At 38.7% G+C, this 22,769-nt stretch overlaps 1 protein-coding gene across 2 annotated transcripts in view; it reads left to right on the top strand.

The window, feature by feature from the left end:
* The first annotated feature begins 721 nt into the window (after positions 1-721).
* The window catches only part of TTK (TTK protein kinase), a 38,150-nt gene continuing 16,102 nt past the window's right edge, over positions 722-22,769 (top strand). The window contains exons 1-9 of one of the 2 annotated variants that reach the window (XM_068404893.1): positions 722-775; positions 4,927-5,103; positions 10,030-10,174; positions 10,459-10,684; positions 15,666-15,772; positions 17,016-17,159; positions 21,570-21,678; positions 21,781-21,856; positions 21,939-22,036. In XM_068404893.1, coding sequence (XP_068260994.1) covers positions 10,030-10,174; positions 10,459-10,684; positions 15,666-15,772; positions 17,016-17,159; positions 21,570-21,678; positions 21,781-21,856; positions 21,939-22,036 — 905 coding nt within the window. In that variant the 5' untranslated portion in view covers positions 722-775; positions 4,927-5,103. Of the gene's footprint in view, positions 776-1,010; positions 1,090-4,926; positions 5,104-10,029; positions 10,175-10,458; positions 10,685-15,665; positions 15,773-17,015; positions 17,160-21,569; positions 21,679-21,780; positions 21,857-21,938; positions 22,037-22,769 lie in introns of those variants that run through there. The other variant, XM_068404883.1, reaches the window with a different exon arrangement.

The following is a 22,769-nucleotide window of genomic DNA, read 5'->3' as shown; positions in this document are numbered from 1 at the left end:
TCTGGTAGACCTAAATGAAGTTTCAAAAAATAACCAGTTATTGCTTAAAGATGAACATATTTTCAGATATATTTTAAGTAAGTTTGCATTATCTCGTTTCTGTGCTCTGCACTTTGTAATCAAGAACAGAACCCGGGCAGCCCACACTTCCCCTCCCGTCTTCGTGGGAATCAGTAATAACTGGAGCCATGCCAGCGCCTCGGAACCTACTTCGGCCGCCCCTGACCAGCGCTCGGGCGGGAGCCTCCCCTCCCCTCCCCGCACCCCAAAACCCGTCAGTGAAGAGAGGCCTGCGGGGAGGCAGACCGCCGGGAAAAACCCGCCACCGCTGCTGAGGCTTCCCACTTCCCGCGCTCCCACTACTCCAGCCGGACAGCGAGGCGCAGAGCAGCGCGGGCAGCCCTCTCCCCTCAGCCGCAGGGGCACGGGGAGAAGGGGAACCCCACCTCCCCCTCAGCGGCCGGGACAGCTAACGGCCCCACCGCCCGCAGCGCGCCTGCGCACAGCCCTCCTCCCGCTCCAGGGAGGGAGAGAGGCGCTATGACTGTTATGGATGGCGCTGCTGACACAACTCCCCTCCAATAGGCAGGCGGGCTCCGCTGTTTTTCCCTCTTCCGGCCAATCAGCGCTCGCTTTCTCCCCTGCCCCGTGAGCAGTTCTGACCAATGGGAAGCGGGCTCTTTGGGCGTCGGTGATATTCAAACCCAGAGCGGCGCGGGCGCCCTAACCTGGTCGGGGCTTTGTCCCGGCCCCGAAGCAGCAGCCGGTGGCGAGGGTGAGTGTAGCCGGGCCGGGCCGCGGTGCGGGCCCGGGTGGGGGATACCGGGGGTGCGCTGTGTTGCTGGTAGTGAAGCCGCCGAGCGGCGGCGGCGGAGCCCGCGCGCCCCGGGCTGCGTGTAGCGGCTGTGCCCGCGGGGCTCGCCTGCCGCCGGCCCCGCCCCGCCGCGGCCGGGAGGCCAGCGCTGCCCGGCGCAGGCCTGCGGGAAACGGCAGTGCGTGGTCTGGCTCCCCGGCTCTGCGGGCTGGGCTGCGGTGGGGCGCTCGGCGGAGAACGGGGCCTGTGGCGCCGCTGGGCTGCCGCCCCTGCGGGTGAGGAAATCTGGTCTCTCTCGCTCCTCATCTCCCTCACCACCTTTTCCCGCTGCCTTCCTCTTTCCGTGACTCCTTTTTTTTTTTTTTTTTTACGTGAGTTTCATGAGAGGTTTCGAGAGTGATGGTGGGGTTTTTTTCTTATTTAAGTTTAGTAGCTTATGAAATCAAACGAGAAAGAAATTCTGCATAACGCAGTTATTTGCAGACTTGGTAATACACAAGAAGGTGTAACCGGGTGAGGATATCAATCCATCTTAAAAATTATTTTCAATTAGCTGAGGAGTAACGCTTTTTAGAAAGAGATATAAAGCAGAACTGTGTTTGATATTAGTTTGCACAAATTATTTTGGAAACAGGAAGGTGCATGTGGGCAAGGAGATGGAGAGAAAAATCTTGGAATGCGTACTCATAGCAATAGCTATTCCTGAAATGATGCCCTAAATTAAAACTACTCTGTTATGTCCGTTATTACTGCTTGGTTATATCCTTAAGCCTTGAGAACTTAAAATTGTGTCTCAATGGTTTTGTATGCTGCTCTGCTGCCTCTTGGTAACTCCTACCTGCTGTACAGCTTCCTGTTTGTTGATGCTCCAGTAGCTCACCTGCATCTCTGCTGTTGAGCTTCTTTCTGATTAGCCCTATTCTGTATCTTGGAGTCTTATCTTTTTTGTAGCTAACACTAGAATTTGAATTTTTTCTGGTTCTTTTTATAGTTAATGTTGCTAATGTTTTTAAATGATGATTTTTTTTTTCATGTTGGGTGTTTTTGTTTCCCTCTGAGAAAATTCTGATTTAGGCTTTAGGACTTGTAAACAAAACCAAACAAGATTATATAGTTGTTTTTTTTTTTTTAAAGCCAGGCTAGAGGCTTCAAAAACACCACATTTCTGTGTATTTTGGGAAATAGTGGCTGGGAGGAGAGACTTCTACTAGTGGCTGCACTGGCTAATAATAGAAGTGAGTTTAAAATTCTGTATAGTTTGGGAGCTAATCAATAATCTTTTAACCTAGTCTTGTAATCAGGGTGCCATATGGGACATGAAGGGAGCTGAAGTTGGAGAGTATTTGGAGGGGTTTGCCTCTCATCTGAATTCAGGTTTTGGTGACTGCTTATGGAACAATTTAACTTGATGCTTTCTAGTAACAGCATTTTTTTAACATCTGTCTGGAGTAAGCAAAAATCACAGGAGTCACACCTACACAGGTAGGTTCCTACCATAGCAATTTGCTCTTTAACCTAAAAGCTTGTATCGTTTAGCAAGCAGATCTTCTGCTTTCCCATGGGTTTTAAAGAAACTCATGGGATGTGGTTTAGTAGTGGACTTGGCAGTGTTAGATCTACGGTCGGACTCAATGATCTTAAAGATCTTTCCTAACCTGAATGATTTTATGAAAGCTGGTATCTGTTCCTTCAAAGGAGTAACAACGACTAACTTCTGCTGTAATATCTACAGAACAATAATTGATAACTGGATGAATGACAGATAATGCCAGGTGTTTCTGAAGACTGTTGTGTGTTGTTATCGCATGTTTCCATTCTTACTTTCCTTGAACCAAGGTGGCAAGATCTTGAAGGTGGGAACTTTTAAACACTTAAATGTCTGTGTAGTAGATTCCAGCATTCAGGAAGGGTCTTTGGTAGTACCGTAGTGTGTTTTGGCAACGTTGATGTAACTGCATTTGGAGATAGTTATACTTCTTATAACTGACAGTATTTGCTGTACTACTGGCAAGCATGTGCATCTTTGCTTAAATGATGAGCACTATTAAATAACGAACTGAGTACATCAGCAGGATAATGCAAATGCTGTAGAAGATGAAGGCTACAGTTAGTTTTTCCCTCTTGTTTGTGTGTGATCTTTCTGCATAGGAAAAGAAGGCACCAGAAAACTATGCATGGGTAAAGTTCCTGATTTAGAGGTGGCATTTTTAAATCTTCTACACAAAGTGGAGGACTTAACTCAAAGTTCTTCAACATATAGTCTTTTGACACTAGTAGACACTTCAATTTGACCACAGGAACAGAGCTAAACAAATATTTAATGTAATGGTTGTAGCCACAGTGGTCTGGGCGTGTAAGGAAAATACAGGTAATAGGATAATGCAAATATATTTTAGTAGGCTAATCAGTTTACTTGGAGGAAAAAAGCCAGGCAAGCTCTTGGTCACTTGCTTAAATTTTTTGCTCCACTCTACACTTCCTTAGGTAAACAGATGCAATATTTCAGTAGATCCCAGGAGTAGAAAGAGTGTACCTTTTTGTTCAATAATTAAAAAGTATTTTCATAGTTTCTCAAATTTTGCATTTGAGGAAAAAATGCATCTGGCTCCATTCATGCAGTGCTACAGGCTGGGGGAAGAGTGGTTAGAAAGCGGCCCGGCAGAAAGAGACCTGGGGGTGCTGATTGACAGCAGAGGCATCCTGGCCTCTATTAGGAATAGTGTAGCCAGCCGGTCTAGGGAAGTGATCGTCCCTCTCTACTCGGCACTGGTGAGGCCGCACCTTGAATACTGTGTCCAGTTCTGGGCCCCGCACTTCAAGAAAGATGTTGAGGTGTTGGAGCGAGTCCAGAGGAGGGCGACCAAGCTGATGAAGGGTCTGGAGGGTATGACCTATGAGGAACGGCTGAGGGAGCTTGGGTTGTTTAGCCTGGAGAAGAGGAGGCTCCGAGGTGACCTTATTGCAGTCTACAACTACCTGAAGGGAGGTTGTAGTGAAGTGGGAGCTGGCCTCTTCTCCCAGGCAACTAGCGATAGGACAAGAGGACACAGCCTCAAGCTTCGCCAGGGGAGGTTCAGGTTGGACATTAGGAAGCATTTCTTCTCAGAAAGGGTCATTAGACATTGGAATGGGCTGCCCAGGGAGGTGGTGGAGTCACCATCTCTGGATGTGTTTAAGAAAAGACCGGACATGGCACTTAGTGCCATGGTCTAGTTGATATGGTGGTATCAGGGCAATGGTTGGACTCGATGATCCCTGAGGCATCTTCCAACCTGATTGATTCTGTGGTTCTGTGATTCATAAACTGAACAAATAGTGTAACACAGCAAATGCAGTATTCCAAGACTGGATGCTAGTGTTTCTCTTTAGTATCAATAAATATTGTTGGGCGTGTTACACATGAAATCCTGTGGATAACAAGTACTGCCGCTTCATCCGTTTACAACGTACTGCTCTTTTAGTCTCTGTCCCTGGGCTCCTTATTTAGTTGGTCCATATGAGGGTTGACGGTACTTTACTACGCTTTTTTTAAAGGTTGTTCTGTATCTTCCTGATCTCCGCATACATGTTCTCACTGTTCTTTGCTTCTCTGTCTCTAACCTTCTCTCCTGTATGGCTTTTCTAGATCTCAAATGTGCTGCCATGTAGGTGTTGCAGTTAAAAGCTCAGTTCCTATTGAGTGCATATATAACAGCATGTTGCTATTTTAGGCTTTTGCTGTCTTGTGAGATTTTGAATGCACTTCACACAGAGAAATAAATGGCAAATGCTTTCTTTAAAAGTAATCATGCAGCAGATTAGGACAAAATTAGACTCTGAACAGTTGCTTACGGTTGAACTTTGGCATGAGTAGAAAGATTAGTTGCAAATCATGGCAATACAAAATGTTTTTGCCTTTAGTGTATTTTTTTTATTGGTAAATGTCATAGCAAGCTGACACCTTTGGAAATGATTGCCCTTAGTCCAAAAGCAATCTTTGAGCTTTTTTTTACTGTTTTATTGATTTCATGAAAACTGTATTTCTGGGATGTCATGAAGATGAGGCAAGCTTACAGGGTATACAAATATTCATTTGCTTTTCAAGGTCTAACCATTCCATTTTTGATACACAGGAACTTATTCAGGATGGAGAGCTACATTTCTTGCCTTTGTTGGATTCCTGGGATCATCTGAGATAGTCTGACCCTCATCTACGTTATCTTCTTGACAAGGCATATCCTTTCTTCAGGAGAGGTTTTCTCCGTATTGTACACTTTGAACCTTGAACAGTTAAGCAACACACCAGAAATGTAAGTTTGACATGTGTTCATGAGAGTTAAGATCAAATTTATGCAGAAAATGATTTTTTTTTTTGGTCTACTATATTTGGCAAGCTATCATGGTAAAAAGAATAATGAACCTTTTACACTGGTGAGGAAAAAATAAATATTGTGTTTAAAAAAAAATCCATCTAGGAATTGTTAGCAATTACAGTTGTAATGAGAGATCACAGTATTACTAAACCTGAGGTAAACTTCTGATCTTCTTGGTGCTTCAGGTTTTGGAGTAGCTGACTTCATCCATGCTTCAAGGCAATGGCTACAGTTCAAAGACAGATCTTTAAGGATATCCTCACCCATAAAGAGGAGATTTGGAGTATTGAGTTCCTGTAGCCGCCTCTACTGTATTTATCAAAGGCAAAACTGCAATATGTACCAAAATCTTCCTTATGAAGAGACAAGTTTTTTTTTTTTTCCTCTGTGAAGTAAATAAGTATTATCTTTAGAATGGCACGTGAACAGTCTTTGGTACAGTAGTCATCTATGTAATTTTTAGCAGCATAATCTCCAAAAAATGGGACAGTTTACACAGCCAGTCTCAGAACAGCCTAAGATTATTCCCTATGCACTTTAGGGAGAAACAGATATTAAAGGAAGTTCCCAACGAGCACTGAAATTAGAATTTATTCAATGTACTACTTTTTTTTTTTTGTTAAGAAAAATGAAGGGAGAATTCTTTTTTTATTTAGTCTCAGCTCAGTGAAACAAAGATTGTTTTTCAGATAGCATTGATTTAGCATCTTGTCTCTAGCTTTCATAGCTTTTCTTGTATATAGGTCTTGCTTACAGCCCTATTTGGGGTATGCTTGCTTCTACTTTTCTTAGACCACTGAAAATATTTCATTTTGTAAATGAAGGAAGGAACAATTTTCAGAACTTAGTGCTTTTTTTTGCTTTTCTGCAAAGATATGAAGTCATGTGTTGAATGTGTCACCAGACTCCAAGAGTTGTTAAAGTGATGCTAAGACGTTTTGATAGTGGTAATGTATGTGGTGCTTTTGCCATACTAAATCTTGGCATTGACAGGGAAAAACCTGTGTTTTGAACCTACTAAAACAACACTTCTATATAGACGAGAGCAGACAATATTCTCAGTGGGCCATTTCTAATACAGGGAGAACATGAAATATGCGTACTTCTGCTGTATAAGAAAGCTCTGTAAACATGAAAATCTTTCTGGTTTATGATATTTGCTTGGGGAAAGCTGAGAGTCTGCTTCTTTAAAAGAAGTGCAAACTTGCAACAACTAGTGCTCTAAAAATTAATCGTGAGGCTTCCTAAAAGTGGTGCCAGGTTTATTTTTTAGGTAGTGGAATTAGAGGTGGATGAACATGCTTTATGCCATTCAATTACATCTCTATCAATAGTTCATCTAAAATAGATCTGATCTCTCTGGGCCTTCCACCAACTTTTCATTGACTTTTTATACCTGAGTACAAAAGGAACAAAGACCAACAATTCACTGTAAAAAATAGGACTTTTTATACCTGAGTACAAAAGGAACAAAGACCAACAATTCACTGTAAAAATAGGTTCAAAGAAAGACTAAGCTTATGTAATCTGTCCAGAGTGCATTACCTTCCCTGTTTCTGGGCCCATCTTCACAATAATTGGGAATTCAAATCCCTTGGATATACACTTAAATCATCACAGTTTTTAATATTGAAATTCTCCTGTTCATTAGATGCATGGAACATTGATTAACACGGGAAAAGTTGTGATCAACATGCTTCATGAAAATGTAGAAGTTTTTTGTTGTAGGCAAAAAAAGAAGAAATCATCAGTTTTTCTTCAGTTTACTTTAGCACACTTGTTCTGCTCAGATTGCCTAGATTCTTCTCTCAGCTATATCCATGTATTATGTTTCAGTTGATAATAAACTGATATAGCATTGAAGATTTGGCATAAGTTCCTTAAAAAAGTCTTTAACCCTCTAAATCCACAACCTTTTAGAAACTTAAAAATAGGTGTCACTTGTCTTTGGCAATACCCCTTTGAACAAAGGAGCATGTGAATTCTTTCCCGCTTACCCACTGTGAAAACTAATTGCCCTAACCTGTGGCAAGGAGCTTAGATTGACATTGTGTGCTAAACTTCTAGACAGAATAAAAGAAGGGTGGTAACAGGATCATAGCTCGTGTTGGCTTTATGGATATGTACATGCAGAACACTTCTGGTTTTAGGTCTTTCCCATTTTTGTGAATTGCCTATAGCAACTCCTGTGGAGGAACAGGGGCTCTGAAGAGGAAGAGGAGACTAATTTTGTGGGGTATAAAGCCTGTGAGGTTCTCTCTGTGAGGCTTTTAGTCCTGGAGCTGTTAGAATTTGAGCCCCTGGCTTTTGTCATAGTCTGAACTTTGGCTACGTGCTGTATATTGGGCATGTACCACTTGTTAAAGCAGTAGGGGAATCTACTGGAGGAAGGAGATCATCAGGATGGGATAAGCTTGTGCTAAACAAGGAGGATATAGAAGTTTGTTTGCTTTTCATGTACAGACTTGGCTACATAATGAAGGAAGTAACTACATCTCTGTAATAGATTGCCAGATGTCCATATACAGTAAGGAATATGGAAACTTGTGTTCATGGTTTTTAGAATATTGATCGATTGTTGTGATAGGAAGAGGATGTGTGCTGGGAAGGTGGCTGAAACGTGAAAGTAGCAAATGAGAGGAAAAAATGCCATTTTTCTCACGAGCGCTTGTCTGTGCTGCATCTATTGAAATTGCTGAGTGTGTGTTCATCAGCTCTGCTGGAAAAAAACTCCAAGCTTTCTGTGTATCCCCAACAGACATTTTACTATAGCAGTGGTTTTCAGCATTTATTGATTGGTGGAGCTCTTAAGTCTTCTAATGAACTGTTGGACAGTTATAATTTCAGTATAGTTTAATGTTCTGTGTCTTTGCTAGTCTGTGTTGATCCGAAAGTTAGACCCTTATAGTCAACAGATGAGTCTTGAGTACCACTGTGCTGAGATTTGAGGATGAGGGGTATCACTTCTTACATTTATTTAGACATGTTATCAACTGCAAACCTAGATTTAAATTACTACCTTAATAAATGATTGCAAACACATATAGCATTTAATAGTTAAGCTACTGTTATGCAAGATTAAAAAAAAAAAAAATCTTTTAAAGTTTCTAAAATACCAAGTTCCATGATATTCACTTTTACCTTAATTTTGTTTTTACATTTTTCCCTACATCCATTCGTTCTTCTCTTTCAGTGCACTCTAACAAACCTGTGTTCACTCTGCCCTGATTTGTACTTAGGTAGGAACTTGTAAGCTCTTACCTAGTTAGCTTGTTCTTTAGAAAGAATCCTACATCTTCTGGACTTTCCTTTTTACCCATGATATCTTTTCATGCTTCTGCATGTCTATTAAATTTGCAAGATCATGATTATCTCTCCTTGTGGTGAGAAGATCCCTGCGTCCTCTTACTGTCACAAACTGTGCAAAATAATGCTGTAGCTGCATATTGTAACTTTTAAGGTATATGTTTGTTTTCTTACTGATACTCTTTATTTCCTCTGAACTCTTTTTAGGCAGAGATGCATAGTTCATCCCTGTGTCATCACAGCCTTAATTCTGCTAAGGCTTGCCCGGAATTATTCATGGTTTGGTTTAGTTCATATGTAAAAGCAGTGGTAACTTTCAAATATTTCTCTACCTTCACTGCTAACCATGAGAGCAGAGGTTTGGAGTTAATACTTATCTATGACTTTGCCCACTTCTAGCCAATTTTATTCATACTTCATTACAAGCAATGTAGTGTAGTAATTTGTTACATATCCTGCAACAAATGGTTCACCTGTATTCAGTAGTTTGTGTACTCTCTTGGAATGAATCATTTTGGATAGGCATCTAGGTGGTAAAATTTTGCAACAGCAAAACTTATTGAGAACTAGGACAAGGAACTGTTTCAAAATGTTTGATTTAGAATCTCAATGGTATAAGTGCACCACATTTCAATTAAGTGCTGCTTTAGAGAAGGATAATATTAAAATTGAGACATAACAGGAATAAACTGATATTTTTCAGAGCACGTCTCACTGTCCAACTATACATGTATTCTGTTAAATATGCTCATTACAGAGAGGAAGTAATGATGAGATGTGTTGTAAATATCTCTTATGTCTCGAAACTTTTTTCTAAGTGATGTAAAAGATTAATAATGTAAAAACTTAAAGTTTATATTATCAAGTTTTCTTTCAATATGAAAAATGTTTACATTTAAGGGAGGTGTATGTGTGGGGTGACACATCTAAGGCAGTCTAACCCAGTTTTACAGGTGTCATCAAATGAAAGTCTCTCCTTCCTTCCTTTCCTTTCTCTTGTCCATATGGTGACACAGAAAGAGCAGGAAAAACATCAAGCAAAAAGATAAAAGCTCTCCCCCTTTTTTATGTATTTTTTTGTTGGCATTTGTCCCTGAGCCAGGTCACCATGAAGTCTGACAAATGCGTATTCCATTGCTGTTTATTCAAGAGAAGTGGCAGGAGTGTATGGCTAGGAGGAGGACTGCCTCTTAGCCATCCTAATCTATGGATTCAGGATGTGATTAAATACAATAGACTCATAGCTACTCAGCATATCCCACCCTCCATTTTATTCAAACACTGTATATACCTTATTGGAAAGGGCTACTGTGAAGCACACATTAGTATTTGGGCAGATCAGTGAAGTACAAATTCCTGTTGCTCGTCTATGTTGGCCTCTGCTAAGAAGTTTACTTGTATAACTACATTGACAAAGGCTTAATAGAGTATTTATGTTACATAATGTGTTTGAGTCTCAATCTGCAAAATATACATGACATGCTTTCCCATGGTAATTCCAATTAAAGTGAGCTACAACAGGGTTCTTCAGTAACTTCCCTGGTTTTTAACCTGCAGATGGAGGAGGAGGACCTAAGCGAAAGAGGATTGTCACAAATTGCTTCAATCATGAACAGAGTTAGAGACTTGAAAAACAAATACAGAAATGAAGACAATATCACAGATGAACTTAACTGTACTAAAATCTCAACTGATACAACAGGTATGTGTTTTTGTTACTCTGTCACTTACGTAACTGATCTTAACCTAGGCTAAGAGTGAAAGAGCCATTAACTGAAAGGATTCAAGATTTAGTATTTCTTCAATATTAATGACCACAAAATACATTTAATCTCTCCTTGTTTCTGTAGTTAATTGTGTTGCTTTAATCTTGTGTAAACAAAAAAAAAATCACTAGTTGTCTTACATGAAAGCTTATAGAAAGTGTTTTCTTCTGTTCATGTTTGCTGCAGTTTTAATCAATCTCCTTTGTTATTTTTCTGTCAGATAACTCTGGAACTGTTAATCAAATAATGATGACAGCAAATAATCCAGAAGATTGGCTGTGTTTTTTGCTTAGGCTAGAGAAAAAGGGTATTCCTCAGATGGATGTTAGCTTACTGAATAGACTCATTGGTCGTTACAGTCAAGCGGTGACTGCATTACCTGCAGAAAAGCATAGTCAAGATGAGAGCTATGCTCGCATCCTTGTGAGATTTGCTGAGTTGAAAGCGTAAGTATATATTTTCATTTTTCAACGTAAGAACTCGTCATTCAGAATTCTGATTTTGAATTATGATAAAAATAGTTTGTTTTTGTTAGTGGTTTCTGCAACAAATTACCATTTTGACTGTGAATGTTTTCATATTGACTCCTTGAAACTCTGAGCAGCTTTGGCTAGTCAGCTTACCGGTTGTCTCCACAGTACCTGCATTTTTTGTATATGCTAATGAACATGATTGTTCAGAGCTATTTGATTTAGAGATGTTAACACACTTTTTTTTTTCTGGGTTCTATGTGTTAAGGTACATGGGGAAATAGCATGATACCCTTTTTCTTCAGCTCAAAAGAAGCTGCATGGGTGAAATCTGATATAACTTTGGGTAACTAGAATCTGTGTATTAAACTGTGTATGTGGTAAGTTAGGGTTAATTTCCCTGTGGACTTCTATAACTGATTTGGCTGTGACAATTTGCTGTTGTCTAATCCATCTAGTCAAACCATAGTGGTCTATTCTTGTCTAGTCTTTCTGCCTTACTAGGAAAGATGCATCCCAGCTGCATTAAATACTTGCCTTAGGGTAGGAAGAATGTCTCAGAACATCATTCCATAATTTCATACTTATGAAATTAGTTTTGTTTGTGGCTGTTTATTGCTTTATTCAATCCAAATTTGAACAGTGTGGTTGTTCAGGTGTCTTCAGACACAATTTGATTTTTTCATAAGGAGTTCTTTTGTCACTTGAAATACCGTGACAGCGAATATTTTGATAGAGCTGCATTTTAACATTGCAGCAATCCTTAACAATTAGAGTTGAGCAGATGGTCTTCCAGTGAATATAGCTAGTCTTTCTGTTTCTTGTATGTCTTTCCATTTGGATTTTTGGCAGGTGGCTTAATCTTGCAGTATGGTATGGTCTACTTCTTTGTCTGCACTCTCATTTGCATGGAGTGCATGCACCAGTGTTTACTAAAAGCATATAATTGAAGTAATCTGCTGAATCTACTGTTGAGAAACAAGCAGGAGTGAATAATGTCCTGCTGTGAATCCTTAGTATCTTGAAGAGGTAAGGTGTTTTTGTATAAGAGGAGTAAATTATATCTTCCAGAAAGACCTCCTGTCTTTAAAGATACTGAGAGATGGCATTCTTGTTCAAAGGTTAGTTGATTTTCCTCAGAACAGAAATTGTGTAACATAGGCTTCCAGCTCCTACTTTCCAGAATTTCTTTCCAGAATGGTGATTGGATGCTATTATCAAGTGACATCTGTTATCTCATTACATACAGTAGGAGTTTAAGTTCAGAAAGATTATTTCATACTTTCCTAATCACTTTAAAACTCTTGGACCTCTTTCCACTTGATCTTTAAAACATGGTTTTAATGGTGAATACTTTTTAAAATGGATACTAGGACTGTGTTCAGTATTCTGTGTATTGTATTGCAGAAAGCAAAACTGAAGGCACTGTCGGTAGCCTTTTAATGCTAGAATGCATGAATATTATTAGCAGTTTCAGTTGCGGTGTCCCACTGAACTATCTTTAGTTGCTTCACTGCTACAGCCTTTAGGGACCTTCTTGGGAGAGTAGTCTATCTTGTTTCACTATTAAAATGCACTCTCTATAGCTATACTGAAATACCTTCTGCTTTGGTAACCAGCATTACTGTAGAATCTACCTGGCTTACTGGGTAGTTCAGATCTGCTCTTTTTGTCTTCTGCTTCGTATTTTTAATTGGCAAATACCATCAGTCATGTGTTTCCTGACTTGCTAATGAAAATTATTTTTAAAAAAAAAAGATTAATAACCCATTCCCAAATCCCTCTTAAAAAAATGAACCCACCAAAATCTGACATAGCATCAATCCCAATGGAACTTTGCTATAAGTATCTCCCTAAATGATAGTCCTCCATTTGAAAATTACTTTCGGAGATGAGCCAGTTCTTAATCATTTATTACAAGCTAATGCTTTCTCATTCAGTGGCATATAATACAAAATCTATGGTTTATATGAAACTACATTTATGAACTACATGTGTAATCACACCAGTACATGAGATTTTTTTCTTTTAGATCTGATCAGTCAAAACCAATGTTGCTTGTCAGTACTGGAGATTAATATTAAAGTTAATCAGTGAGTGGTTATTTGGATCTTTTGGCATATTCTCTCATTGCTCGTCATTTTCTTGGTGTTTGAGATTTCCCTGGTGTTTCATACTCACCTTTTCTGTTCCTGGCTGTCAGTTTGTCTAGTACTATCTGTTTTGTCTCTGTGCAGTTTTAGCTTCTGTTAAATAAAATCCTCTCATCTCGTGACTTCCTAGAGTGCTTCTGATTTTTTTTTTTTTTTTTTTAGCTATGCCAGTGAAGAAACACTTTGATACATAGGTGCTCTGATGATACTTGGTGGGAGGAGAAAAGTGCTCCAGAACAGTAGAGTTTTGTCCCAAATGTTCCACCTAACAGAAAAAACATATCAGAGCATCACAAGCTTCAGACAGTGACAATGGCTTGAGACTTTAGTGTCTATTGGCATCAACACTGTTTTCTTCTGATCAAAGCTGGATTATTCCATTCTTGGCACTGGGACCTGTCTTGTCCTGGTATCTCCTCTAGCTGCAGTCTAACTATGCCAAAAGCTTTTGACCTATTATGATACTGAGGTTGTTTGAAGAACCCTTGAATGTACTCTGAAACAGGCAAAGGTGAACAGCTAGCTGCATCTGTGGTTATCTGTATCGCACATTAACCATGCCAGGCCTGCTTTCATGTAATGCTTTTGGCTTCAGCACAGTGCCACCAAGTGTGTGGCACTTGATGCCTGTTGCTAATGTTAGGTCTTGTTCTGCATATTGCTATCCAAGTCTTTGCTGCTTTCTACAGAAACTTAAATTTTAACATGCTTTTTGAAAGTGAATGTAATTTACATGTTACAGATCAATTTCAAGAAGGACAGGGAACTACTAGAGAGAGTCCAGCGCAGAGCCACGAAGATGATTAAGGGGGTGGAACATCTCCCTTATGAGCAGAGGCTGAGGGAGCTGGGTCTCTTTAGCTTAGAGAAGAGGAGACTGAGGGGTGACCTCATTAATGTTTATAACTATGTAAAGGGCAAGTGTCATGAGGATGGAGCCAGGCTCTTCTCAGTGACATCCCTTGACAGGACAAGGGGCAATGGGTGCAAGCTGGAACACAGGAGATTCCACATAAATATGAGGAAAAACTTCTTTACGGTGAGGGTGACTGAACACTGGAACAGGCTGCCCAGAGAGGTTGTGGAGTCTCCTTCTCTGGAGACATTCAAAACCCGCCTGGACGCGTTCCTGTGTGATAAGGTCTAGGCAATCCTGCTCTGGCAGGGGGATTGGACTAGATGATCTTTTGAGGTCCCTTCCAATCCCTAATATTCTGTGATTCTGTGAATTTGTGTTACTCTGACTTTGCCTGCAGGTGGGTTATTCTAGGCCTGTCCTATTGCTTTGAATGATCAGAGCTGAGTTTATTAAACTTACTGGAGTCCAGTAACATGCCTGAACTGTGATAGAGACTTTTCTCGTTATTAATTACACAGAATTCTACTGGAAATATGTTCTCTTTAGCTTTCCATGTTGTGTTTTTCTATATTCATTTTTTAAGCCATGGTCATAAATTTTTGATCCATCCCCACTTTTAAGTTCTACTTTTGCTTACCTGTTGAACCAGGGTGGAATTTTGGAAGAATTTCCTTTATTTCTTGATTGTGGATTTTGCTAATAAAAGTGTTAAAATAACACCCCCTTTTTAATATTAAAAAGGGGGAATGAGTCCCTTGAAACGTGATGTTAATGTATTTCATAGTGATATAGATTTGGCCCTTTTCCATCTTGACAAGTATTTACTTAAGCTGTAGATCCTCTGAAATATTTAAATGCTGGTGTACTGTGTGCAAGCATCTCAGTTGTCCTATGTAGCAATCTATGGCTGTAAAACTAAGATTAAAATCTAGTAAAAGTAATGAAACTATTAAATGTGAGGTATCTTGTCTGGGCTTTGTGGCACAATCTCTACATTTTTGAAATATACAGTGTTTGCCATTGCTGCTTCTGGTGTGTCTGCAGAAAACGGACTTAAATCCACCTTGTGCTACCAAATTTAACTGGTAAGACTGTGTTGCCTGGGGGTATGGTGAAAACAGAATGAATTCCCTACGTCTTGTAAGGACTCAATGTTCCTGTAAAACCCTTGACAGAGGTAGCTATTGGATAAATGCTCTTGTTGTGTCCTCGTTTTCTATAGGTATGGTATTATAGATGTATCAACAGGAAAAACTTCATTCAGGGACCTACATCTCTGCTAAGGAAATCTGGCAATTTGGGTGCAGCTGCAGAAGCTCTTCAATGTAGAAAAGTTCATAACCTCTAGCAAAATTTTGGAGTTCAGTATTGCTTTAATGTAACAGATTGGAAACTGTGATCATATTGCTGCAGAATATAACTAATAGTGTATCTAATATTTCTTCTGACTTGATTAATATGATACATTTTTCCACACTTGGTGTTTCTAAAGCTGTCTCCTCCCTGTCCCCCTGCCTTGCAACCTCCGTTGTATAGGAGGGGATGCATCTAGCAGAATGGAGATTTTTCTCTGGATAGTGTCAGCGTGTAGCCTGGAAGAGGTACAGGTGGGTGTTCTGTACAGGTTAGTGGGTGCTCTTAGGGAAAATATCTACATATTTTGAGGAATAATATAAGCAGTGACAAAGAATGAGTCCTTAATCTTTCTCTTCAGGTTTGAGCACATTCTGGTTTTTGGAAAGGTTCTGCCTGATATCTTTCAATTATTAGCTTTTTAAGACTCTTTGCTTATTTGTACTTCACTGATATCTCTAAGAGGAAAATCTTCAGCTATAGATGGACTACTTTTCCAGAATTATCTAAAGCCACAACCCAGCACATGGAACTGAATCCTTGTTACTCAGGCTCTTCACCTTGTGTAACTATTGATGTGCTGTCTTCACAGTCTTCAAGATCCAGAGGAGGCACGGGACCAATTTCATCTGGCCAGACTGAACTGCAAGAAATTTGCTTTTGTGCATGTGGCTTTTGCACAGTTTGAGCTATCACAAGGTGTGTAGAAAAAAAAAAAACAACTGGTTTGGTGTTACTTTTCTGTGTTGTTCTAGGTTTTGTTGTCTTAAACTCCTGCTCTGTTACATAATTTGCAAGGAAACTAATAGGTATTAAATTGGAAAAAGAAAAATCTGTACTTTCTTATTAAATTTCAATCAAAAAACACGTGTGTTCATTTTTAATGAAAATATGCACACAGTTCTTAATAGATTTTTTCCTTTTTAGAAATAACTTTCAAAGATCATGAAAACTGGCAGTGATTTCTCTTTGGTTTTCTTTAAGTTTAGATCTTACAGTGGGAGGTATGAGTAAGGCTCTTGCTGCGTTGAAAAATGATGCTCAAATTTTGGTAGTAATTTCCCTTAAGATACTTTCAGCTTGCTTATGGAATTAATTCTGGCTCCTTCCAAAAAGCAATCACAGATTCTTTGTGTGTTTTTTGTTAAGCCAAAACATGCTGTAAATGTGCAATTTGGTCCAATTAAATTTCCCCTCTGCCACTCAGGTTCTTAAGTAGCTAGCAGTTGGATTTTAATTGATTCTTCTGTTTCCTGTTCCATTGTTGAACATTCACGTTGGGACAGTGGAGACAGTTGATATCTTCTGTTGCTTCATAAATGGTATGGACTGACTTCTTTGACAGTATCATAGATGCCATGTTCCAGCCAGTTGCAGGGCTGAGGGGTTGTCAGTATTCAAAATAGAATGATAATCTTTGGCATATGGTGGCACACAGCAGTGTTTTAGGCAAGCCATTCTGATATGAGAGTGATAATGTCTTTTCAAAATTCTGGTTCCCTTCTTTAAGGAATGCCTGAACTGTCTGTCCCTGGTAGGGGTAGTTGCACTGAGAGCAAACTTTCTAAATTAATTTATCCTGTTCCTTGGTATACTGGATCTGGCTTGAGCAGGGTTAATTTTCTTAGGAGCTCCTATGATGCTGTGTTTTAATTCAGTGATGACAGCAGTGTTAACACACCAGTGTTTTAGCTGTTGCTGAACAGTCCTTGCACAGTGTCAAGGATTTATGTTCCTTGCTTGGCCTCTCCTCTGCCCAAAGGCTGGGGGTGGGTGAGAGGTTGGCAGAGGATGCATCTGGGACAGATGACCTGAATTGACCAAAGAGATATTCCATGCCATAAAGCATCATGCTCAGCAATAAAAAAACCTAGGGGACCACATTGCCCAAATGTGATTGTTTATTTCCTTGGTTTCTAACTCTGTGTTCCTTACTCCTTAGGAAATGTGAAGAAGTGTAAGCAGCTCCTTCAGAAAGCTGTGGAGTGCTCTGCTGTTCCACTAGAAATGTTGGAAACTGCTCTACAAAACTTTCATTCACAAAAAAAGCAGTTGCTTTCAGATGAGGAGAAGGAGAACTTAGCAGGTAATTGCAATTTCTTAAAATATTGCTTGAGTTTATGCATGTTGTAATTCTAGATGAAAAAAATCTTTCTAATGTTTGTCCCTTCTAGATACAAACTCATAATCTGCTGTTGTCTAATAAACAGTCATATTTATCTATATTATTGATCTTACTCCTTCAGTACTTGGTTCCATCTTCAATGCAGTGACAGTAGTTTGCAGGAGCCATAGGATGGTAGATTGTCTAATTCTGCAGAAGGTGTCCCTCTGACTATCGTTAGGTATTTGTACTTTGTAATAGGGACTTACAGCTGAAAGTGAATTAAGAGTTACTGGTGATAGAGAAGAATTAGAACCGAAACATACAGACTAAACTATACAGATAGCTTACTTTGAGGTATATCTTGTGCCAGGCTGGTGAAGTTCTGGCAGTCATTTCAGTGAAGTCAGTCTAGGAAAAATAATCCATTTCAACTTCGTATTTATTTTACAAATGGACAAAACCCATGTATTTATCAGTGCAAAATTGAAGTGCTTGACTATAACACAAAACATAAGTGATACTGATTGCTGGGTGTATAACTTCAATAAGGGAACAGTTACCTCATAAAGTTTTCAAGAAATAAATTTGTTTGGAGTGGAATTGAGCAAAAAAACATTGGCTCGACTTAAATACTGAAGTGCATGTAACTAACTCGTCCAAGAGTGGTGTCTAACACTTCCATATTTTTGCTTTGTATAAGGACGGAATTAGTGCAAAATAGGTCTGATTTCATTTCCTTAGGGATATGTCTTCAGGAACGTGGTTTGAGATTTGACTGGCTCCTGTTGAATCAATCTTTGTGTGAAACACTATTTGTGAGGGGGGAAAAAAACCCAAACATCTGAACACTTGCAATAATATTCAGTTATGGTGGTATTAATTTTTAATAAACTTTATTTTTGGTCCTATTCTGTTTTCCATTAATCAGATATAGACATTGTAAGTGCCACAGGAGAATATCCTGTGGAATATCCTTCATGGACTGTACAATTTCTATCTGATATTATTGGCTTTACTTTCTGCAAAGCTAAGGGAATACCTATGAGAGAATACATGGCAAAAGCCTGTCTGCCATTCAGGAAGCAGTGAACTTTGGGGGAAGAGTAGGCTCATTCAGTTTTTCATTTATATGAACCAGCCTGCTTGCTGGTGGGGTGGTGTGAGAAGCAGAAATGGCCTTGACTCTGTGTAAGCACCGCTCAGTGATAACCAAAACATCCCGGTATTATCAACATTGATTTCAGCACAAATCCAAAACATGTCCTCGTACTAGCTACTATGAAGAAAATTAACTCTATCCAGCCAAAACCAGCACAAGGCTTTGGTTTAATTCCCTACCCTCCCTCTTTCATTCATGCACAGCAATCTAAGTATTTGACATACCAGGTGCAATCAAACATAGTTGGGAAAAAATAATTTAGTACTTAATGTAGGTCATCGAATCATTTTAGAATCATTTATGTTGGAAAAGACCCTTAAGATCATAGAGTCCAACCGTAGTCATGAGGCAGATAGGCTGTCTCAGACTGTGAAGGAATAAAAGTATTGTAGATCACCAACTGAATGTGAGAGTCCAGTGGTAAGCTTGGGCAAAAAAATCTTCCTGTGTATATAGAAAAAAAAGAAAAGTGTGGGGGTGTGCCTGTGAGGTGGTGATGGTACTGGATTGGTAAACTGCTAATTCGAAACTAAGTTCAGTGTCACTGTTACGTAAACAAAAGCTTAGAACGATATTATACATTGAGGCACTTGTCTTTTTTTATTTAAGTGAGTAGTTTGGTCTATTGGCATAAGTAGTTTATAAAAAATTAAGGACTAGAAATAGCTAATACTGCAGTGTTCATCTGCCAGAAGTCTGGCTGCTGCTGGCTGAAGGTAGAAGGGGGACATGGGAGGATTCAAAATAAAAATCAAATTAGTTTTAATGAACTGATCCAGAATTCTAAAGTTAGAAATGGTATATAAAAAAGTCCTTATATGGTGATTTCTTGTGAGGCTATGGATAGCCATAAATTCTTCTGTTTGTTGGTCAAGCAAATAATTTCCTATACAGATGGAAAACAAGGCCTATGTGATGTAGAAGATCATATTATATAGTATCTTAGTTGTCTTTGATTTTTTTTTTTAAAATACATGTTCATTGGTGTCTGACTGTCTTTTAAAAAAATATATCTTGTATTGTGGAAGTGATCTTTCTGAATAATCAGATATTAGTTTTGATTTTAAAAAGGGTTTTTCAGGAAAATAACTGAATTTAAGAGGTTAGTGTATATCTGAAGTCTCTTAAAATAGCTTGTACTCCACAATGTTCCCTAAACAAAGAACTAAGCTACCTTTTCTCTGTCATAACACATGAACACAATGTGTTCATGGGCAGTTAGTAAAGTGTTGATTTATTTACATTAGTGTGTTCTGACTTATTGTAGTCATTTGTTCATCTCTCAGAAATGACCTTCCCTTCACCTCTAGGCAAAAATAGTTTGGATGACGATCATGTTGTTCTGAGCTGTTTATTTGTGGTTTTGAGGTTCTAGAAAGGCTTTTCAAATAACTTGATTTCTAGTTCTGCTTACTCTAAAGTACATCTGAAATATATACTTTATTTTCACAAAGCTCATTAATAATGTGACTAGGAGTTGACTTGACATTTCATTTTAAGATTAGTGTACAACTTCATATAATTTTTGCCAGGTCTTCAATAACTGAGCAAGATCCTCTACTGGATTAAAATGGGGCTGGTGAATGAGCTGTTGGCTATTGCCTGCCTTGATCTTCCCTGATCTGGCAGTAGAGCACAGCTTATAAGACCACTCTCAAATTTGCTATCAGTGGAATCAACTGATATAATTTAACCCAACTGATTAGACTAATTCAGTTGAATTTACCTGATATGAATTAGGGATTACTCTCCTAAGTGCTGTGTTGGTAGGTCAGTGATGTGGAGGGACCAGCAAAAGGTCTTTGGTAAGAAGTCACTGAGCTAGTAAATTCTTCAGCTGATTAGTAGAGTTGGCTTTAGAATGGAATGTACCTGTGGCTGAACTCTGTCAGGAGGTTTGGAGGTGACTGAAATTTTTCAGCCTAGGATTTGCTAGTATGAAAATCGTGTTCAGTAACTGAAATTGGGAAGCTTCTTAGAGTTTTAATGACTAAAACTCTCTGTATTTAAAGTCCCTCTCTAAGAGGGAGAAGGAGAGTCTGAGGGAGGAAAAACAAGTGTTTAATTGATGATAGGTAATTCTGATGTCCTGATTCATACCTCTGACACAGTAGGTAGTTCTAGGGTTGTAGTATGCAGCCTTCCAGAAATTGTACTGAAAAACCTAAAGGAGGAGGTATGCCTGTGAAAGATTTATCTATTTATGTTGTGATTGCTGCTTTTTTATAATTTTCACTAGAACTGAAAAGGCTGCATGCTTTGCACTGCAGGCACCCATTAAATGCTTTAAATCCAGATGGAACTACAGAAACATAAACAAGGTAGCACAAAAATGTTGTATCAAAATGAAATACTACATAAATGAAATCAGAGCCCAAAAGCGAGTGTTCAACAGGAGGAGAACAGGACAGGTCAGGGAGTTATCAATATCTTGGGTCTCTGCAGTAGCAGGGATTTTGTAAGGATTGTCTAGACAGTTGTACCTTTGAGATACTACGTCTGAAACAAGCTGGATTTTGATGCTTAATTTAGGATTTATTATAGTTATGTAGGTGTGGGTGTCCTAATCATGTGTGCTGATAAATAATTGGAATAAACAACAAAAGAATCCAGATGTAAGTAGTTTTAAATCTCCTGAGGAGCCCTTGTGGAGCAAGCTTCGGCAGCGTCTTTTGGACAATGCTGTTTTGGAGTGGAGGCTTATTCTCAGAATGTAGATTTGGAAAATTACTTTGCTCTGAAAGCATGGGTTTCTTCCTCACTCCCCCAAGGTACTATTTAAACCAGTGTTCTTGGTGCTTATATTCCTTCTTCTGCATATAGGATAAGATTAACAGTGAGGTTTTTCAGTTAGAAGTTAAATTGCTTGGATAGTCTTTGGACATCTTGAATCTCCCTTTTATGTGTTTAAACATAGTTTACAACTATACCTTGTGTAGAAAACAAGTAGCTAATATACTTAACAATTGTTACAGGCCATTTTGTGCTTATTCTGGAAAGCTCCTTCTGGTTTTAAGTCTGTTTGTTTTTTTCTTTTTCCATCTGAATTGTATCTTATATAATTATATAAAATGTCTGTCTAGATCAGTAGAAAATAGTGATATATGTCATTGAGACTAGATTACTGCAAATGTATTTTTTTAATTTCACTTATTATGAAAACTTTTTTTCTTTTGAAACAAATACAATCTGCAGTATTACCTGAATAATTCTAACTAATTTACCTACAGTATCAAGTACACAAGAGCCTGGACTTCAGAGCATAGTTGGAAATCACAGAAGCATAAAAAGGAATGATTCTGGTGAAAATTCTTCTACTGTTACCAGACTTTTCCTTGGGTAATGGCTTGATTTCTTATTTAATTTGTTAAAACATCGTTTAAACCAAAACCAAACACAGACTACAGTGTTGTGTTTTTTGTTTTTTTTTCTTGTCTTCAGGGAGGAGAAATCACAGGAACTTGATGCTCTAGGTAATTACCACAATCCCTTAAGACCACCAAACAAATCTAACCAGGTAGGACATGTAACATTTTGCTTCAATATTCTAAACTTTTCATTCTGCTTTACACATCTGATAACTTTCAATTTGCTCTTAGGCCTGCCCCTTTGGGAGGGTTCCTGTTAAACTAGTAGCTGATGCTGGTGATGACTTGAAGACGACGGATGTCCCACTTACAGCTAGCATTATGAAGAGGTATGGTTATTGGGTTTACAACAGCACAACAGATTTTAATACTCCTTTTCAACAGTGTTTTTACTGGATAGTGGAAATCTTAGATGCTAAGCATGTTAAAATTGATCTAAAGATTTTTGACAAATAGTCACTATAATTGCAATAGGTATTGCAATAACCTACTTCTTATCTTACTACGCAGATTCTTTGTATGAGAGCATGCAAAGATGAGTTTCTTTCTCTGGCTAATCAGTAGGCTCAAAAGAAATGGAGACTAAGGCAAAAATAAATTTTGTTCAAAATAACTTTACATTTGTGTATTCCAGTTTCTAAATTTAAAAATAAGGCAGTCTTGAAACTTCCAAAAGATTTTTAAATCCTCATTTTTAACATAGTCCATATGATAATGATTAAGTGGTTATGCTCATTTTATTGTGAATAACTGTTCAGCAGTGGAAGAATCTGCCAACTAAAATAACACTTTGCTACACATTACCTGACTATACATAGCTTGAAAGTAAACAGAGGAGGAAAGCTTCTGCCCCTGCAAATCAAGTCTTTAAACCTTGACATTATGTTAACTTTCTTCCTCTCTTATTGCTGTGTGATTAAATTAATGCAGAAATGGGAACTTTGGGGATAAATATGTAGCCAAAGAGTAAAAACTGCATACGTAGCCTCTCAGAAGTTAAAGCCCAATATTCTGAATCTGTGAAAGTAGCGGGATAAGGTATTTCATGTAATAGTGTTGTTC

Source organism: Nyctibius grandis, chromosome 1 (genome assembly GCF_013368605.1).
Source record: "Nyctibius grandis isolate bNycGra1 chromosome 1, bNycGra1.pri, whole genome shotgun sequence".
Lineage (NCBI taxonomy): Eukaryota > Metazoa > Chordata > Aves > Nyctibiiformes > Nyctibiidae > Nyctibius > Nyctibius grandis.
The sequence above is the reverse complement of the archived record's forward strand: the minus strand, read 5'-3'. Positions and strand labels throughout refer to the sequence as shown.